This window comes from Solanum lycopersicum, chromosome 11 (assembly GCF_036512215.1).
Source record: "Solanum lycopersicum chromosome 11, SLM_r2.1".
In the NCBI taxonomy this organism is placed as follows: Eukaryota; Viridiplantae; Streptophyta; class Magnoliopsida; order Solanales; family Solanaceae; genus Solanum; species Solanum lycopersicum.
Window position 1 is genome coordinate 43,497,912 of NC_090810.1, and position 14,684 is coordinate 43,512,595.

Genomic DNA, 14,684 nt, shown 5'->3' on the forward strand with positions numbered 1-14,684 from the left:
TTCAGAGGTACTCCGGACTTGTAGGAAAAACCCATAACGAAATTTTGAGGCCATCCTCAAAATTTCAGTCCCAGTTTACTGTCCTGCTTATCTTTCCATTGTAACTGAACAGATCACAGAATTTTTGAGATCTTCTCAAAAATTCTGTCCCAGTCGCAAATCTCAAAACGTCTTTGGTTTGACTTGCTAAAGAGAAGGCTTCTTCTGGATAATTTTTGAGTCCCTCTCAAAAATTTTGTCCCTGTTCTATTGCAAAGGGGATAGAACTTACTGGAGACATGACCAAACCCTCGTGGCGCCTACGTATGCCGTTGAGGCAGGAATCCGGTTGACAGCATCTGAGTTGATAGGTTTGGGCCACACAGCGCCATCCATCTCTGACACGACCAAAGCACCTCCAGATAGTACTTTACGAACCATGTAGGGGCCTTGCCAGTTTGGTGCGAACTTTCCTTTGTACTCGTCTTGATGAGGAAAAATACGCTTAAGAACCAACTGATCAACTTCAAAATTCCTGGTTCTTACTCTTTTGTGAAAAGCGCGAGTCATTCTCTGTCTATACAAATGGCCATGGCAAACGGCGACCATTCTCTTCTCATCAATCAAAGCTAGTTGATCAATCCGTTTGCTAACCCAGTCAGCATTGCTTAACTCAGCTTCTTGGATGATCCTTAATGACGGTATCTCGACTTCAACAGGCACGACTGCTTCTGTTCCATATACTAGCAAGTATGAAGTGGCCCCAGTCGACGTTCTGACCGTTGTTTGATAACCTAGCAGAGCATACGACAACATTTCATGCCAACCTTGCTATTTGTCAATCATTTTCCTCAAAATCTTCTTGATATTCTTGTTGGCGGCCTCTACAGCTCCGTTCATTTGGGGGCGATAAGCAGTTGACTTTCGATGGATAATCTTAAATTGTTCACATATCTCCTTCATCAAATGACTGTTGAGATTTGCACCATTATCGGTAATGATGGATTCTGGAACTCCAAATCTGCATATCAGATTATTGCGAACAAAGTCGGCCACCATTTTCTTGGTTACCGACTTGTAAGAGGCTGCTTCCACCCACTTGGTGAAATAATCAATGGCTACCAAAATGAATCTGTGTCCATTGGAAGCGGCCGGCTCTATAGGATCGATGACATCCATTCCCCAAGCTACAAATGGCCAAGGTGAACTCATAGCATTAAATTTTTGAGGTGGCACCTGTATCATATCGTCGTGCACTTGACATTTGTGGCATTTTTGCACGAATTTGCAATAGTCGTTCTCCATAGTCATCCAGAAATAACCGGCTCAAAGAACCTTTCTTGCCAAAGTAAGCCCGTTCATGTGTGTGCCGCAAACTCCAGCGTGTATCTGTTCAATAAGTCTCACAGCTTTAGCAGCATGCACACATCTTAAAAGACCCAAATCTGGAGTCCTCATATACAAGACTTCTCTATTTAGAAAGAAATTAAGAGCCATACGGCGTATCGACTTCTTCTGATTAGATGTAGCGTCTTCTGGATATGTCGCAGACTCCAAGTATCTCTTTATGTCAAAATACCAAGGCAAGCCATCTGAGTCTGATTCAACATGTGAACAATGGACGGGATGTTCCTTCAAATCTATATCCAGCGGGTTGATTTAATCAGTATCCTGATGTTTGATCAATGAAGCGATGGTGGCAAGAGCATCAGCTAATTCATTCTGTATTCTGGGAGTATGTTTGAACTCAATCTTGTGAAACCTGTTACACAGATTTTGCACACACTGTACGTAAGGTATAATTTTCGGGTTCTTCACAGCCCATTCACCTTGAACCTGATGAATCAAAAGGTCTGAATCTCCAATAACCAGCAACTCATAAACATTCATGTCAATGGCCATTTTCAAACCAAGAAAACAAGCTTCGTATTCAGTCATGTTGTTTGTACAATTGAATCGTAGCTTAGCTGCCATAAGATAGTGCTAACCAGATTTTGATACTAAGACTGCTCCAACACCTTTACCTTGGTGATTCGCCGCTCCGTCAAAGAATAATCTCCAGCCTGGATACGCTTCAGAAATATCTTCACCCACAAATGACACTTCTTCAGTGTGAAAATATGTCTTACGAGGTTCATATTCTTTGTCAACGGGATTTTCCGCAAGATGGTCAGTCAAAGCTTGTGCCTTTATTGCCTTTTGAGTCACGTACACGATATCAAACTCACTCAACAGCATTTGCCATTTAGCTAACTTTCCAGTCGGTATCGCTTTCTGGAAAATGTACTTCAACGGATCCATTCTGGATATGAGATATGTAGTATACGATGACAAATAGTGTCTTAGTTTCTGGGCGATCCACGTCAGAGCACAGCATATTCTCTCCAGCAAAGTGTACCGAGACTCGTATGGAGTAAATTTCTTGCTTATGTAGTAGATAGCTTTCTCCTTCTTTCCTGTCTCGTCGTGTTGACCAAGCACACATCCAAAGGCACTTTCCGAAACAGACAAATACAGCAACAAAGGACTCCCTTCTCGTGGAGGAACCAATACTGGTGGATTAGACAAATAACTCTTGATAGCATCAAAAGCAGTTTGGCACTCCTCAGTCCACTTGGTCGGGGTGTCCTTCTTCAGCAACTTGAAAATAGGTTCACATACCACTGTCGATTGTGCTATAAACCGACTGATATAGTTTAACCTCCCCAAAAAACTCATCACCTCCTTTTCTCGTCTTCGGCAGAGGTAACTTGAATTTCTTTAATCTTGCAGGGTTCAAGCTCAATACCCCTTCTGCTAACTATAAACCCCAACAACTTCCCAGCTGGGACTCCAAAAGCACATTTGGTAGGATTTAGCTTCAAGTTGTACCGACGTAAACGTTCAAAGAATTTTCTCAGGTGTGTCAAATGATCCAAACTTTCGCAGGATTTGATTATGACGTCGTCCACATACACTTAAATTTCCTTGTGAATCATGTCATGAAAGATAGTCATCATGGCTCTCATGTAAGTGGCGCCGGCGTTTTTGAGGCCGAACGGCATCACCCTATAGTGATATACCCCCCAAGGTGTCATGTAGGCCCATTTTTCTGCGTCTTCTTCATCCATCAAAATTTGGTGATAACCTGCGTAACAGTCCACAAATGACTACATCTCATGCTTGGCACAATTGTCAATCAAAATATGGATATTTGGCAACAGAAAATTATCCTTTGGAGTAGCCTTGTTGAGGTCTCTATAATCAACACAAATCCTGATTTTTCCATCTTTCTTGGTGATCGGAACGACAGTGGCCAAGCAGGTAGGATATTGCGTTAGTTCCACCAATCGAGACTCTATTTTCTTTGTGATTTCTTCTTTTATCTTCAAACTCAATTAAGGCTTAAATTTTTGAGTCTTTTGTTTCACCGGTTCGAACCCTGGGTTGATAGGTAGCTTATGAGATACGACATCAGTACTCAACCCCTGCATGTCACCGACTTCCCAAACAAACACATCACTGTATTCGGCAAGCAAATGAACCAGGCTCTCCTTCTGAGTTTCATTCAGGTGGGTGCTGATCTTAACCTCTTTGACACATTCTGAGTCTCCCAAATTCACCCTTTTCGTCTCCTCCAGATTCGGTTTATGTTGATTCTCGAACTGTCGAAATTCTTCAGCAACATAGTCTGGTTCCCCACTTTCTTCATAGTTGTCAACCTCATCGTTATTTGTCTCATTTTGCTCATTTAGCTCATGACATGACATTGGCAGGTCTGTAACTTACGTTACTAAAATCATAAACAGACAAAATTAGGAAAGTAAAATATAACAAGCAATTAAAAAAACAAAGTCAAAAGAAGGAGGCTTTCATTTAAATCAAACGAAATGCAAACATGGGTCATGACACAGGGCCATGTCTACTTTTAAACATCACAACAAAATTCAAAATCAAGAAAAATGCAGAAATGGTGGGTCTCGGGCCTCTTCCGGACGACCACCGATTTTAGTATGCATAAAATAACTCCTTTCTACCACAGAGTTCGGGACATCAGGATTGGCGTGGAAGTCCAATTCTGCAGCATCTCCCCCTGGTTCCGATCACGAATGCCAGCTGGCTCGACCTCCTCCTCGATAACAATATTAATCTCCTTGAAAAGGTCACAGATTCCTTCCCCACTGTCATTAGGCTCGGTATGCTCCCGAACTGGAAAGGATTGATACAGATGCGGAATTGGTTTAGCCAACTCTTGATCCTTTTTCTTCTTTATCTTTGCATCGTCATCTGTAGGGGTATACCCCAAACCATATTTGGATCCTTTAGCAAGGACTGGAACTGGCTCGATGATCCCTTGGGCATTTCTTCCCAATCCGAAACCTGGTTCGAACCCATTCTGCAGCATTACCGTGGCGATCATTCTGTACACGGCTGGCATGGGAGTCTGCGGGGCCAAACTCTCATCGGTGGCATTTACCAACTCCACCGTGTAAAAATCTGAACCTTGCGGCGTCTCATCAAAGACCGGCACCTGCTTGTCTGAGTGGTTTGTTTCACCATGAATAACTAGCTCTTCATTTTTCCATACTAGTTTCATCATTTGGTGGAGAGTGGAGGGGACAGCTCCAGCCATATGAATGAATGGCCTTCCCAAAAGAAGGTTATAGCTGGTGTCGATATCCAACACTTGGAACTTTGCCACAAACTCCACAAGGCCAATTTGGAGGGTCAGGTTCACTGCCCCTAATGTGTCTCTCTGCACACCATAGAACGCTCTTACATTAACCTAGTTTTGCTCAAATTTTCCGAGTTCAAACCTCAGCTGTTTCAATGTGGACAAGGGGCATATGTTCAAACCAGATCCATCGTCTACCAAAACACGATTGACGACCTTTCCGCGGCATATCACAGTGACGTGTAGAGCTTTGTTATGGGATCTCCCTTCGGCCGACAATTCATCATCGCAGAAACTGATGCGGTGTCCCTGAATGACTTGGTGAATCATGGCAGCTACATGTCGCTGCTTGTACCTAAGGGCACGTACGTGTCATCTAGGGCATTCATCAAAGCCTGTCTATGTGACCAGGAGCTCATCAGTAGGGCCCACACAAAAATCTGGGTTGGAGTCTTCTCCAAGTGCTTGACAATGGAGTAATCTTTGGGCTGTATTCTCCTCCAGAACTCCTCGCCTTCTTCTTCACTTATGGGTCTCTTGGCATGATCTTTCTTTTGTCCTCCGAGAGCAAGCTCATTAGGGGCGTAGCATCTGCCAGATCTAGTCATGCCTTAGACGGCCGTTTCTATGACAAACTTGGGTTTGGCGAGAGTCTTCGAGGGCACCAAAGCAACAGCCTTTGAAGGTGTCAGAATAACGAAATCTCCTTTTTCCCTGACGCTTAAAGAAGCGACAGCCTTTTCCAAGTCTTCCTGCTCAACAGGAGTAATCCTCCTAGTCTCACGCTCATATTCATCTGTTTCTATCATGTTGATGTTTCCACCCCCATGATTCAGCAGCGGATTTGTGTTGACGTTCGGCGCCGCAGGCTGGAGGGAGACCACTTTCTGGTCGATCAAATCCTGGATCTTGTGCTTAAGATTGATATAGTCTTAAGTGTCATGTCCAACGCTGTTGGAATGATAAGCACATCTCTGCTCCGGTTTGTAGAATCTGGAGTTGACATCCATGGGCTTGGGCCCCACAGGGTGGATGTATTTGGCCACAGATAATCTTTCGAATAGCTTGGTCCTGCTTTCAGCCAGCACGGTAAAGTTTCTGGAGGGCTTTTTCTCAAACCTGGGACGAGAAGGATCATACCCGCTCTGTTGAGGGGGAGGAACCTGTTGGTAATTGCGAGCATTTGGGCGCGGAGTTTGGCTTCTAGGGTAGGGATTCATCTGGTAATTTGGCACTGGAGCTTGGTAACTTGGGAGGGTGCTTTGATATGTTGGGGCTTGGATTTGATATGTGGGTGAAGGTGCTCGATAGCTTGGTTATACGCTAACACAGTTGGGAGCGATATTCTGGTAAGGGGGAGGGATTTGATAAGCTTGGGGGTAATTTGGGTACATGGAGGGAAAATTTTGGAGATTTGGGGGTGGATTTTGATATGACAAAATTTGGCATCTGGATATGTGGGGGCAGCACTGTAGTTGTTGGAGGGATGGGATTGTGGGTGATAGGCTTGGTGAGACTTTGGTAGAGGCTTGGAGTGGTCTTGAGGGCGCGGTGAGTTTCTGGGGACCTTTCTTCCACCGTATGAAATAGCGGCAACCTCCTCTCTCTTCTTCCTCACCTGTCCAGAAGATCCAAACGACACGGACACTCGAGCTATCTTCCCCGACTTTAGGCCATCTTCGATAATCTCACCCACTTTGACTATCTCAGCGAACTTGGTGCCGATTAACAAGATGATTCTGTCATAGTATTCGGGCTCTTGCACCCATACGAACACCTCTATAATCCCCTCGCTGCCTCTTTCCTCCATCTGTATGCAAATTCCTTATAGCTTTCTGTGGATTTCTGCTTCATTTTCTCCAAGGAGTACCGATCAGGGACTATCTCGATGTTGTATGCAAATCTATCAATGAAATCTTTAGCTAGTGCGCTCCAACTGGGCCATTGTCGAGTTTCGTGTGACGTGAACCATTACAGGGCCTCGCCGCACAGACTTCGGCTGAATAACCTCATCAATAGTGCTTTATCTTTGCCAACTCCCACGAGTTGGTCGTAGTATGCTCTTAAATGCGCCATGGGGTTGCCCACCCCTCCGAAGGTATCAAACTTCGGGATTTTGAACCCTTCAGGGAGGTTCAAGTCTGGGTGGATGCACACTTCCGCATAACTCAATCCGGCAACGTCTGGAATGCATTGCAATTCTTTCATTGCCCTTTTGATCTCCTCCTTTATATCTATCTTCGCTTCTTCCCTTGCCCTCCACTCTATCTCCTACTCCTCGTAATGGTCCAACTCGGAACCGTGCACCTCATGCTCGGCCGGGACAGGGACTTGGAATGTGGTTCTTTTTGGGAGGGGTGGGGCTATGGAAGGTCTTGGGACGTTCTGTGCAGTTTGATAGTTTTGGGGATTGGTAATTTGGGTCAAGTAGGGATGTGGTGTCTGGGGGTTGAAGGCAGTCGGATTTTGGTTCTGATTTTGAAGTGGTGGGGTTGTTTGACTATTCTGGGGGTGTGGTGGCATTTGTGGAGGGTTGTTTGGAAGCGGTGAGGGAGTTTGATAGGAGACCGAAGCGTAATAGGGGTTTTGGGTTGTCATATCTATCCCGGACGGGTTATGCACGGGTGTCGACGGATGGTTCCGAGCAGGATCAAAGTTGGACAAGGGGAAGTACGTCGGAGGTCTTGCGTCAATAAAATTAGGGTTGAACCCGGGTGAAGGCGTGTCTTGCCTTCGCTGCATCTCGACCCTCATATCTGCTATCTGCTGCATCAGTTGCGCTATTAGCTCATTTTGCTCTGCCACTGTGTGATGAGCCACCACAACATCTGTGAGGCTAACTTCCTCATTGTTGTCTCCCATGGCTGTATTTGCGTTTGGTCCGGGGAAGGAATTTGCAGGACCTTTTGATCTGGTGAAGTAGGGGTGATCTGCCAGCTTTTATCGACACAAATCAGTTAAAGGTACCTGAGAGGTGAAACAACTCAAAGGCAAATTTGTTAGTGCATATTCAGAGTACAAAATACATAATATCGCACAGAAAGCAGATAAACACATAAGTCGCTTCGTTTGAGGATATTTTAAACCACGAATGGGGACAAAAAATATATTTTGAACAAACAGGAATTTGTTTGTTTTGACGCTATCTCTGGAAGGTTGAATAACGTCGAGCTATGGTCTTCTTGCAGCTGCTTTTTGATGCCCGTTAACCTTATCCTAATATCTTCGTATCTTCGAAGCACGGAGGAGAATGAAAATCTTCAGCGATAGGGGCCGGGCCGGGAGATGCTGCCTACGTATCTCACAAGGAGAATTCAGGCCCAACGTAGTTCGAGATTTAGGATGAAATCTTTTCATTCATTCTTTCATTGCGATTACAAGGGAATTTAAAAACAACATTGAAATTCCTAGAAGACAACATTTTGGCGATTTCTCGTCTTGTGGCTGCATCATTCCTTTCCTCTCAAACAGTCAGAAATGGAGGCTTATAGACGATTTCCTCCTCATCGTCCTCCTCAATTACTACACGGTCGGGGCCACAGTTATCTGCTCCCTGGTCACGGGCGAGGTATTTTCTGCCCTTTAAGTTGCTATGGGTCGCCAATTCCTCGCCGAGCGCCGCACTTCTGGCCAACAATACGGCAGTCTCAATATCTATCTTTGCTTCTCTCGCCTTTCCTTCGTGCACCTCCAGATGAAGCATGTTTAACCTGCTTCTTAGGCTTTCGGTTTCCATCTCAACCTCCTTCTTTCTTTTTATCTGCGATGCCAAATGTTCATCCAAGGTCGTGATCGCAACTTTGTAGATTGCCGTGGTCATGTCTACTTTAAGTCCTTCCTCCTTAATCTTCTGGATTTCTTGAGTTACTCGCTCGATCTTTCTTTGCAATTCCTCCTCAGTGAACTTTGTCTGGACGTTCTTGCCTTTGTCCATAGCGGTGATTCTCCTTTCCTGAGACGATAGAGTGGTATTCAGGATTTGTGGTATGGGAGATGGATTTTTGCGTGAGAAACTTGAGACTTGGGAGTTTTAGTCGGACATTTGTAATAGTGGCTTCTGTATACTCTTTGGAATTTTGTCTAGGAGTGGGTTTACGATATCCTCATTCAAAGCAACGTAACACATAAGCATTTAAATACACATTTATATCGCGTCCTAATCATGCATGGGGACCCTTTTGTGCCAAGGGTAGGCCTAGCGCATTCGAATGATGTACGTGTGAATTTAAACCAAATAAATGATTCCCCCCAAAATAATGTTTAATAATGAGTAAAGTGTTCGAAAGGGGGAAATAGACATAAAGACAGACCCACGCAGGGGCCATCAGAAAGTGCAATAATATCAGGCCCACGCAGGGGTTAAAATAATGTAAATAGAAGTAAAGAAAACCCACGCAGGGGTGATGTCCACTATGCTGCTCCGGACGGTCCCACTCCGTGTCGTCTTTCTGGATTTTGTGCTGTTGAAACATGTACCTCAACATCAGTAGAAAACCTTCACCCAGACGTCCTTTGTCTTCCAGACTCTCGTATCGCATCCTCTCGATTTTCTGCTAGATCCAGCTGTCAAACTCATCATACCCCTGCCTCAGTCTCTCGATCTCTCGAGTTGCCCTCTCAAGAGCGTCTTGATTCTCTACGAACTTGGCATAGACCTCATTAGCCTCTTTCTTTAACTCTCCCAATTCGGCCACTGCTTTGGCTTCTTTGTCTGTCACACTGTGAAAGCTACGCAGAATCTGAAATGAGATATTTTGTATATCCTTCTTCAACCACCCTTTGTAACCTTCGTCATATCAAGCGTTGAAACGTTCAGGGGCGATAGTGTCTTTACCCATGCGCTTGGCGCTCTTTCATTCCCTGAGCATTTCCGAAGCGTCGTCCACTCTGTCGTCCTTAATGTCATATACATAAGTGCCATAATACGCTTCTCTGGGCACGGTCTGTTTTCTTCTGAACTGTCGCAAGACTCGGAATGGCACGTAAGGGTGAATTCCTCGAATGCCAGGTAAAGGGAGCACGACACATCTACGACTCTCCACGACAACTTCCTTGGATATGAAACGATCGAGCATCCATTGGAGGTCCTCCTCTCTCAATTCGGAGAAAATTTGGGCCCATCTCCCTCTTGTTCTCCGATTGTTCATGTTTGCCCAGAATAGTAAGTCGTTCAGGTCCTTGAGAGTGTTCTTGTTGTCAAGAATGTGTAATTCTCGAGTTCCAACACCCCTCGCCAAGTGGATGAGAATCCACCATTGGAGGAGCAGATTACACCCCTGGAAATATCGGTGTCCTTCTTTGCACTTACCCAAGGCCTGATATATGTCAGATAATATGACCGGAGCTACGGAGTAGTACTTTGTTGTTCCTTGGTTTTCGTATCCCTTGAACAACGTATGGACGAGCGTTATGACTCTAGTGTTGATGCTCAGACTCAGACCATGCAGGAAGACCATTGTTCCCAACAAGGCCACGGCAAACGCCAAGGGGCGGAGCTCATTCTACTCTCTGTAGGAAATCTTAAACTCCGATTGTACGCGGTGTAGAAACTCGCGTGTCCGAATCTAATGTACAGGTCCCTGAACATCACGTGGGAATCTTGACACCAACAAGTGGAGTCCTTTCTTAGCCCAAACCAATCCGCAATGTTCTCTACGGAAGGTTTGTTGGGGATGAAAACATCTTCTTGTTTTTGGGCCCTTCTCTCTATCCTCGTTCCCACGGTGTCTATGCAATCCCTTATCTCTTCTTGCACAGGGGTAATTTTGGCCGTTTCGAAACGGAAGACCATCCTTTGACTCTCCCAGTACCCCATAAGCAACTCGATCAACTCTGGCCAACCATCCATGTTGATCAGCTCGGTCAAAGCCCCTACGTACTTGTTGAGGGTTCGCCTATGATCTCCATCTAAGTCGTTGTGCCACATCATAAGTTGAGGTGGCGCTGAGATGACCATGTCGAATTTGGGGAAGCGGTCCATATCTGTAAAACAGAAACCCGTTAGATTTTTTCCCCTACCCCCAAGTTGGTTTTCACACATATTTTCGAATGCCACATAATATGATGCGTCGTGAGGTCGAAGACCTTAGACGCGATTTTGGTGGTTTTCTACTAAAATGGACTTAATACGCCTTGGGTATTAAGTCATCCCAGGCTGATGCCTAATTTCGGTTTTGGTTTCACTCTATCTTAGGCTTCTAGAGTTGTTTTTCAAATAGACGGTTACCCGAGTCGGACAAACATCGGGGTGGAGCTATGGAATAACGTCGGATGACCGCATTCCACTATTTGTTCGATACTCCCAAATGACTTTTTGGGTATATCTGAGAGAAGTCGCGGTAAGCCGCATAACTTTCATTTCCTAATGCAATCTATTTGCCGTTTGGCGGAAGTTATGCCATGAAAAATGCAATTTCTAGAAAATTATAACAACTTAAACAAATAAAAAGTTATTACAAATAGTCAAATAAAGTAAGTCTTTAAGGTTAGAATCCTCCGTTCCCCAGCGGAGTCGCCATTTTGTTTTATCGGAAAAATATAATTTCGAAAAAGAGTTCGTGTTTTTATTAAAGGTATTTCGACTTTTGAGAGTCGCCACTTAATTTTGAGAAAATTAAGAAAACTCATTTTCCAAACAACTTAAAACAGGAAAATTGTTTTGAAAAATATTAAAGAGTTTGGGATTCCTATTAGCGTTTTAGGAAGGTTTCGAAAAAAGCACCTAAAACACTCCGCTAATTACGGTTTTCTGGCGATTAACTACTTGACTGTTTTTTGTGAATTTTTGAACTTTTTAAGATTTTATCTAGGCAAATTTTACAAGTTTTGAAGTATTTATTGTTTATCTGGCAATTTGCGGTTCTGTTTCGAAGTTGAACTTAAAGTTTTTATCTAGATAAATTTACAAGTTTTTGAAATATTTATCCTTTTGAGACTTAGTTTTAGCTTGATAAAATAGAAAGGCGCTTCAAAGGGGGTTTGGAGTTTTCTAATCCTAAAACTAACGATAACCCACAGAAAAAGCATATGAAACAAGTAACGGGGAGGGGGGAGAGAGAGAGATTTGGGTCCAAACTCGGGTTCTGTTCACCTTGACCGAGTTTTGGACCTACCTGTTTTTGGGTTTTTGACCCATTCACCTGTTATAATCTAAACGTACAAAAATAATACAAGCAAGTAAAACAACAAGGGCTTATGCCCATTACAAATAAAATTCAAAACATAAAATAAAGAAATTTCTAAATGATTTCTTCAAGTTCTTCAATCTTCGCGATTCCGAATCTGACATGTTCGCCTATATGGGTTGACTTGACAACAATTTCTGAGCTTTCGAGGCTCTCCCGAAATGCAAGAACCAAAAGGTGGAGTCCCAAACGGACTCAAGTAGCGTTTCACATGGAGCATAACGAAACGGACTAGTATATGAGATAATAACGTGACGAAAACAAATCTTATGTAAAACAAGAAATATAGGGAAGATATATCTACTCCTCCAAAGTTTGAATTAATTTGGAACTCCAGTAGAATATGAAGCGAGCCCACAAGACCTCATAAGATAAAAAAAATGGCATGCAGTGATGTTAATAAGAATATACTCCCACGAATCCCTCATGCCTAAGAATGGCTCCAAACATGTAGAAAAGACTCGAAAAAACATGCTAAAAGTATAAGGAAAATAAGCTAAAGGGAGGTGGCCAAACGCATGCAACATAAAATTTAGCTGTAACACGAGGGCATTTGTCACCCGGCTAGCTATGCCAACAGTCGATGGAAACTCCAAACTGTTGTCATACTCAAGGGTGGTCGGAATAAACAAAAGCATATGTATATGTGTACTCGTGTATATGTATTTATACATACATGCATGCATATGTGAAATATAGCTCCAACAATCTGATTCTCTCTTCTAAAACACGACTTCATAGCGAGAAAATAGAAACTCCGGCCCAGAACGACTTTAAAACCATAATCAGACTCGACATTCATCTATATACAGTAGCTACTAAGCAAAACTCATGTCAATCGACAACAGGATTCGATACGGCTCTATATAGACATTCGACCAAAATGAAACAACCCATGTCTCATACAAAGAAAATCAAGCAAATATTTATTGTTATATGAAAACAAAGCAGATAAGAAATACACTTTATCGAACCATGTTTGAAACAGTTCGTGAAATGCGGACGACGAAAGGATCCATTTGAAGCAACTCAACGAATAAATAATGGATCCAAACCGACAGATATACATCCTACAATTACAGCAACACAAGCCACGCACTTGATATTTGAATGTCAACAGACATGAACCCAAACAAACATGAATCCAAAATGAAACAAAAGAAAGAAGAAAGAAAAAAAAGGGTTTCGGTCAGCAGCAGCACCCAGAACACCAAAGCGACAAAAAATCACTTTCGAAACAGAACAACAAAGACAGAAAATATGGATGAGGGGGATTACCTCTTCGAAAGCAGCGACTAAGAAGACGTCGAGCAAGGAAACAGCGAGACTTCAACCAACCCAAAACCACAACTCTACTTCGCACGCTTGAACAAGAAGCATCACACCAACACTTGACGGAATGACTTCCTCTTGTCTGAAAGTCTCGATTATCTTTGGTACTTTTTAACAGGGGAGATTTCAGCCGAAAAACAACAACAGCCAGCAAAAACCGACAACAGCCAACCCCCCACTGAAGGCGGAAGGGGGGATTTTATAGAGAAGAATTTTTAGGGTTTTGATTTTTTCGGTCCCTTCCGCCAATTTTTGGCCCATTTCATTCGAAATTCAAAAAAAAACTAAACCCTACACGCATCTAAAGAATATGCTGATAAAATGCTTCGAAATATCCCATTCCAACGAGTTGATGGCGAGGTGGAGGGTCGAGATTAACCTGTTGTCCTTGCGCGCTTCGTGTCATCATCTAGTTATTGCAGGGACGAGAAGTACGAACTGCTAAGCAGTAGGTGGAGACATACTACTGCCAAAGAGACGTTGGGAGAGAGCAACGCGTGAAGGAGATTTTGCGTGGGAGAGGTCACGTGGGATGGCTTTCCATTTTCAGGTGTTTTCTGGTTTCTCTTGTGTGGAAGTTTTGGACGAAGAACAGGGGAAGAGGGAAGGGGGGAATTTAGTGCGTGGGGCTACTGGGAATCGTGGGGGAAAGGGGCAGGGAAAAAGGGATGGGGCCGAGTCAGAATCGGGTCGGACGGGAATTGGGGTTGGGTTTCTGGAAGAATTGGGCTAGGTTTTAAAGTATTGGGCTGGATGAGGGAGAGAAATGGGGTGGACGTTTGGTCTTGGGAATTTGGTTGGAAGTTTTGGGTTGAAGGGGAATTTGGGCCTGGGGATTGTTTGGGAATTAGAAGGGAAGGTTTGAAGTGGGCTGGAGAGAGAAAACGGGTGGGCTGGGAATAGGAAGATTGGGCCTAGTCGTTGGGATAGTTGGAAAGAGACCCAAATCTGATTTTTTATGTTTAAAAGGGGTAGTGGGTTAGATTTAAATGAGGGCCAATTCTAGTTAAATAAAACAAAATAAAAAAAATGGCTAATCCTTAAATAAAAATGAACTTGTATTAATTAATCAACGAGCTCCCCTTTTTAGTAAAATAATTATTAAAATCATAAAAAGTGATTAAAATATAATTATAATTTAGATTGAACTAGTTTAATAAAATACATAGGTGTATTTCTTAGAGGGTTCTTGAATAATCATAAAATATACAAACTATGTACATAATTATGTAACATATATATACTATCTAAAGTTACGATAAGTAGCATAAAATCCATGTACTATATATATATATATATTATTTTTTTAAATTTTCTTTTTAATTTCTTTATATATATATATATATATATATTTTATTTTTTAATTTTCACAAGATTTATAAAACTAATTAACTTAAATAATTTGAAAAACTCACGAAGCTCGATAATTAATTTATATCGACGTGGGTCAAAATTGGGTGTCAACAATATGTGAAAAAAAATTTTTGGGATGAGACGTATTTATATCGGAGTTGTGCATATGTTCTTATTCTCCT

The 14,684-nt window shown here is 42.9% G+C and overlaps 1 protein-coding gene across 1 annotated transcript; it reads right to left on the reverse strand.

Moving 5' to 3' along the window:
* Positions 1-267: 267 nt before the first annotated feature.
* Positions 268-795, reverse strand: LOC138339420 (uncharacterized). The gene has a single exon (XM_069291017.1). It carries the CDS (start codon positions 793-795, stop codon positions 268-270), a length of 528 nt encoding a protein of 175 aa, XP_069147118.1.
* Positions 796-14,684: the final 13,889 nt, after the last annotated feature.

Coding starts and splice junctions, on each gene's coding strand:
- LOC138339420 (XM_069291017.1), bottom strand. CDS start 795: ATGTTGTCGTATGCTCTGCTAGGTTATCAAACAACGGTCAGAACGTCG.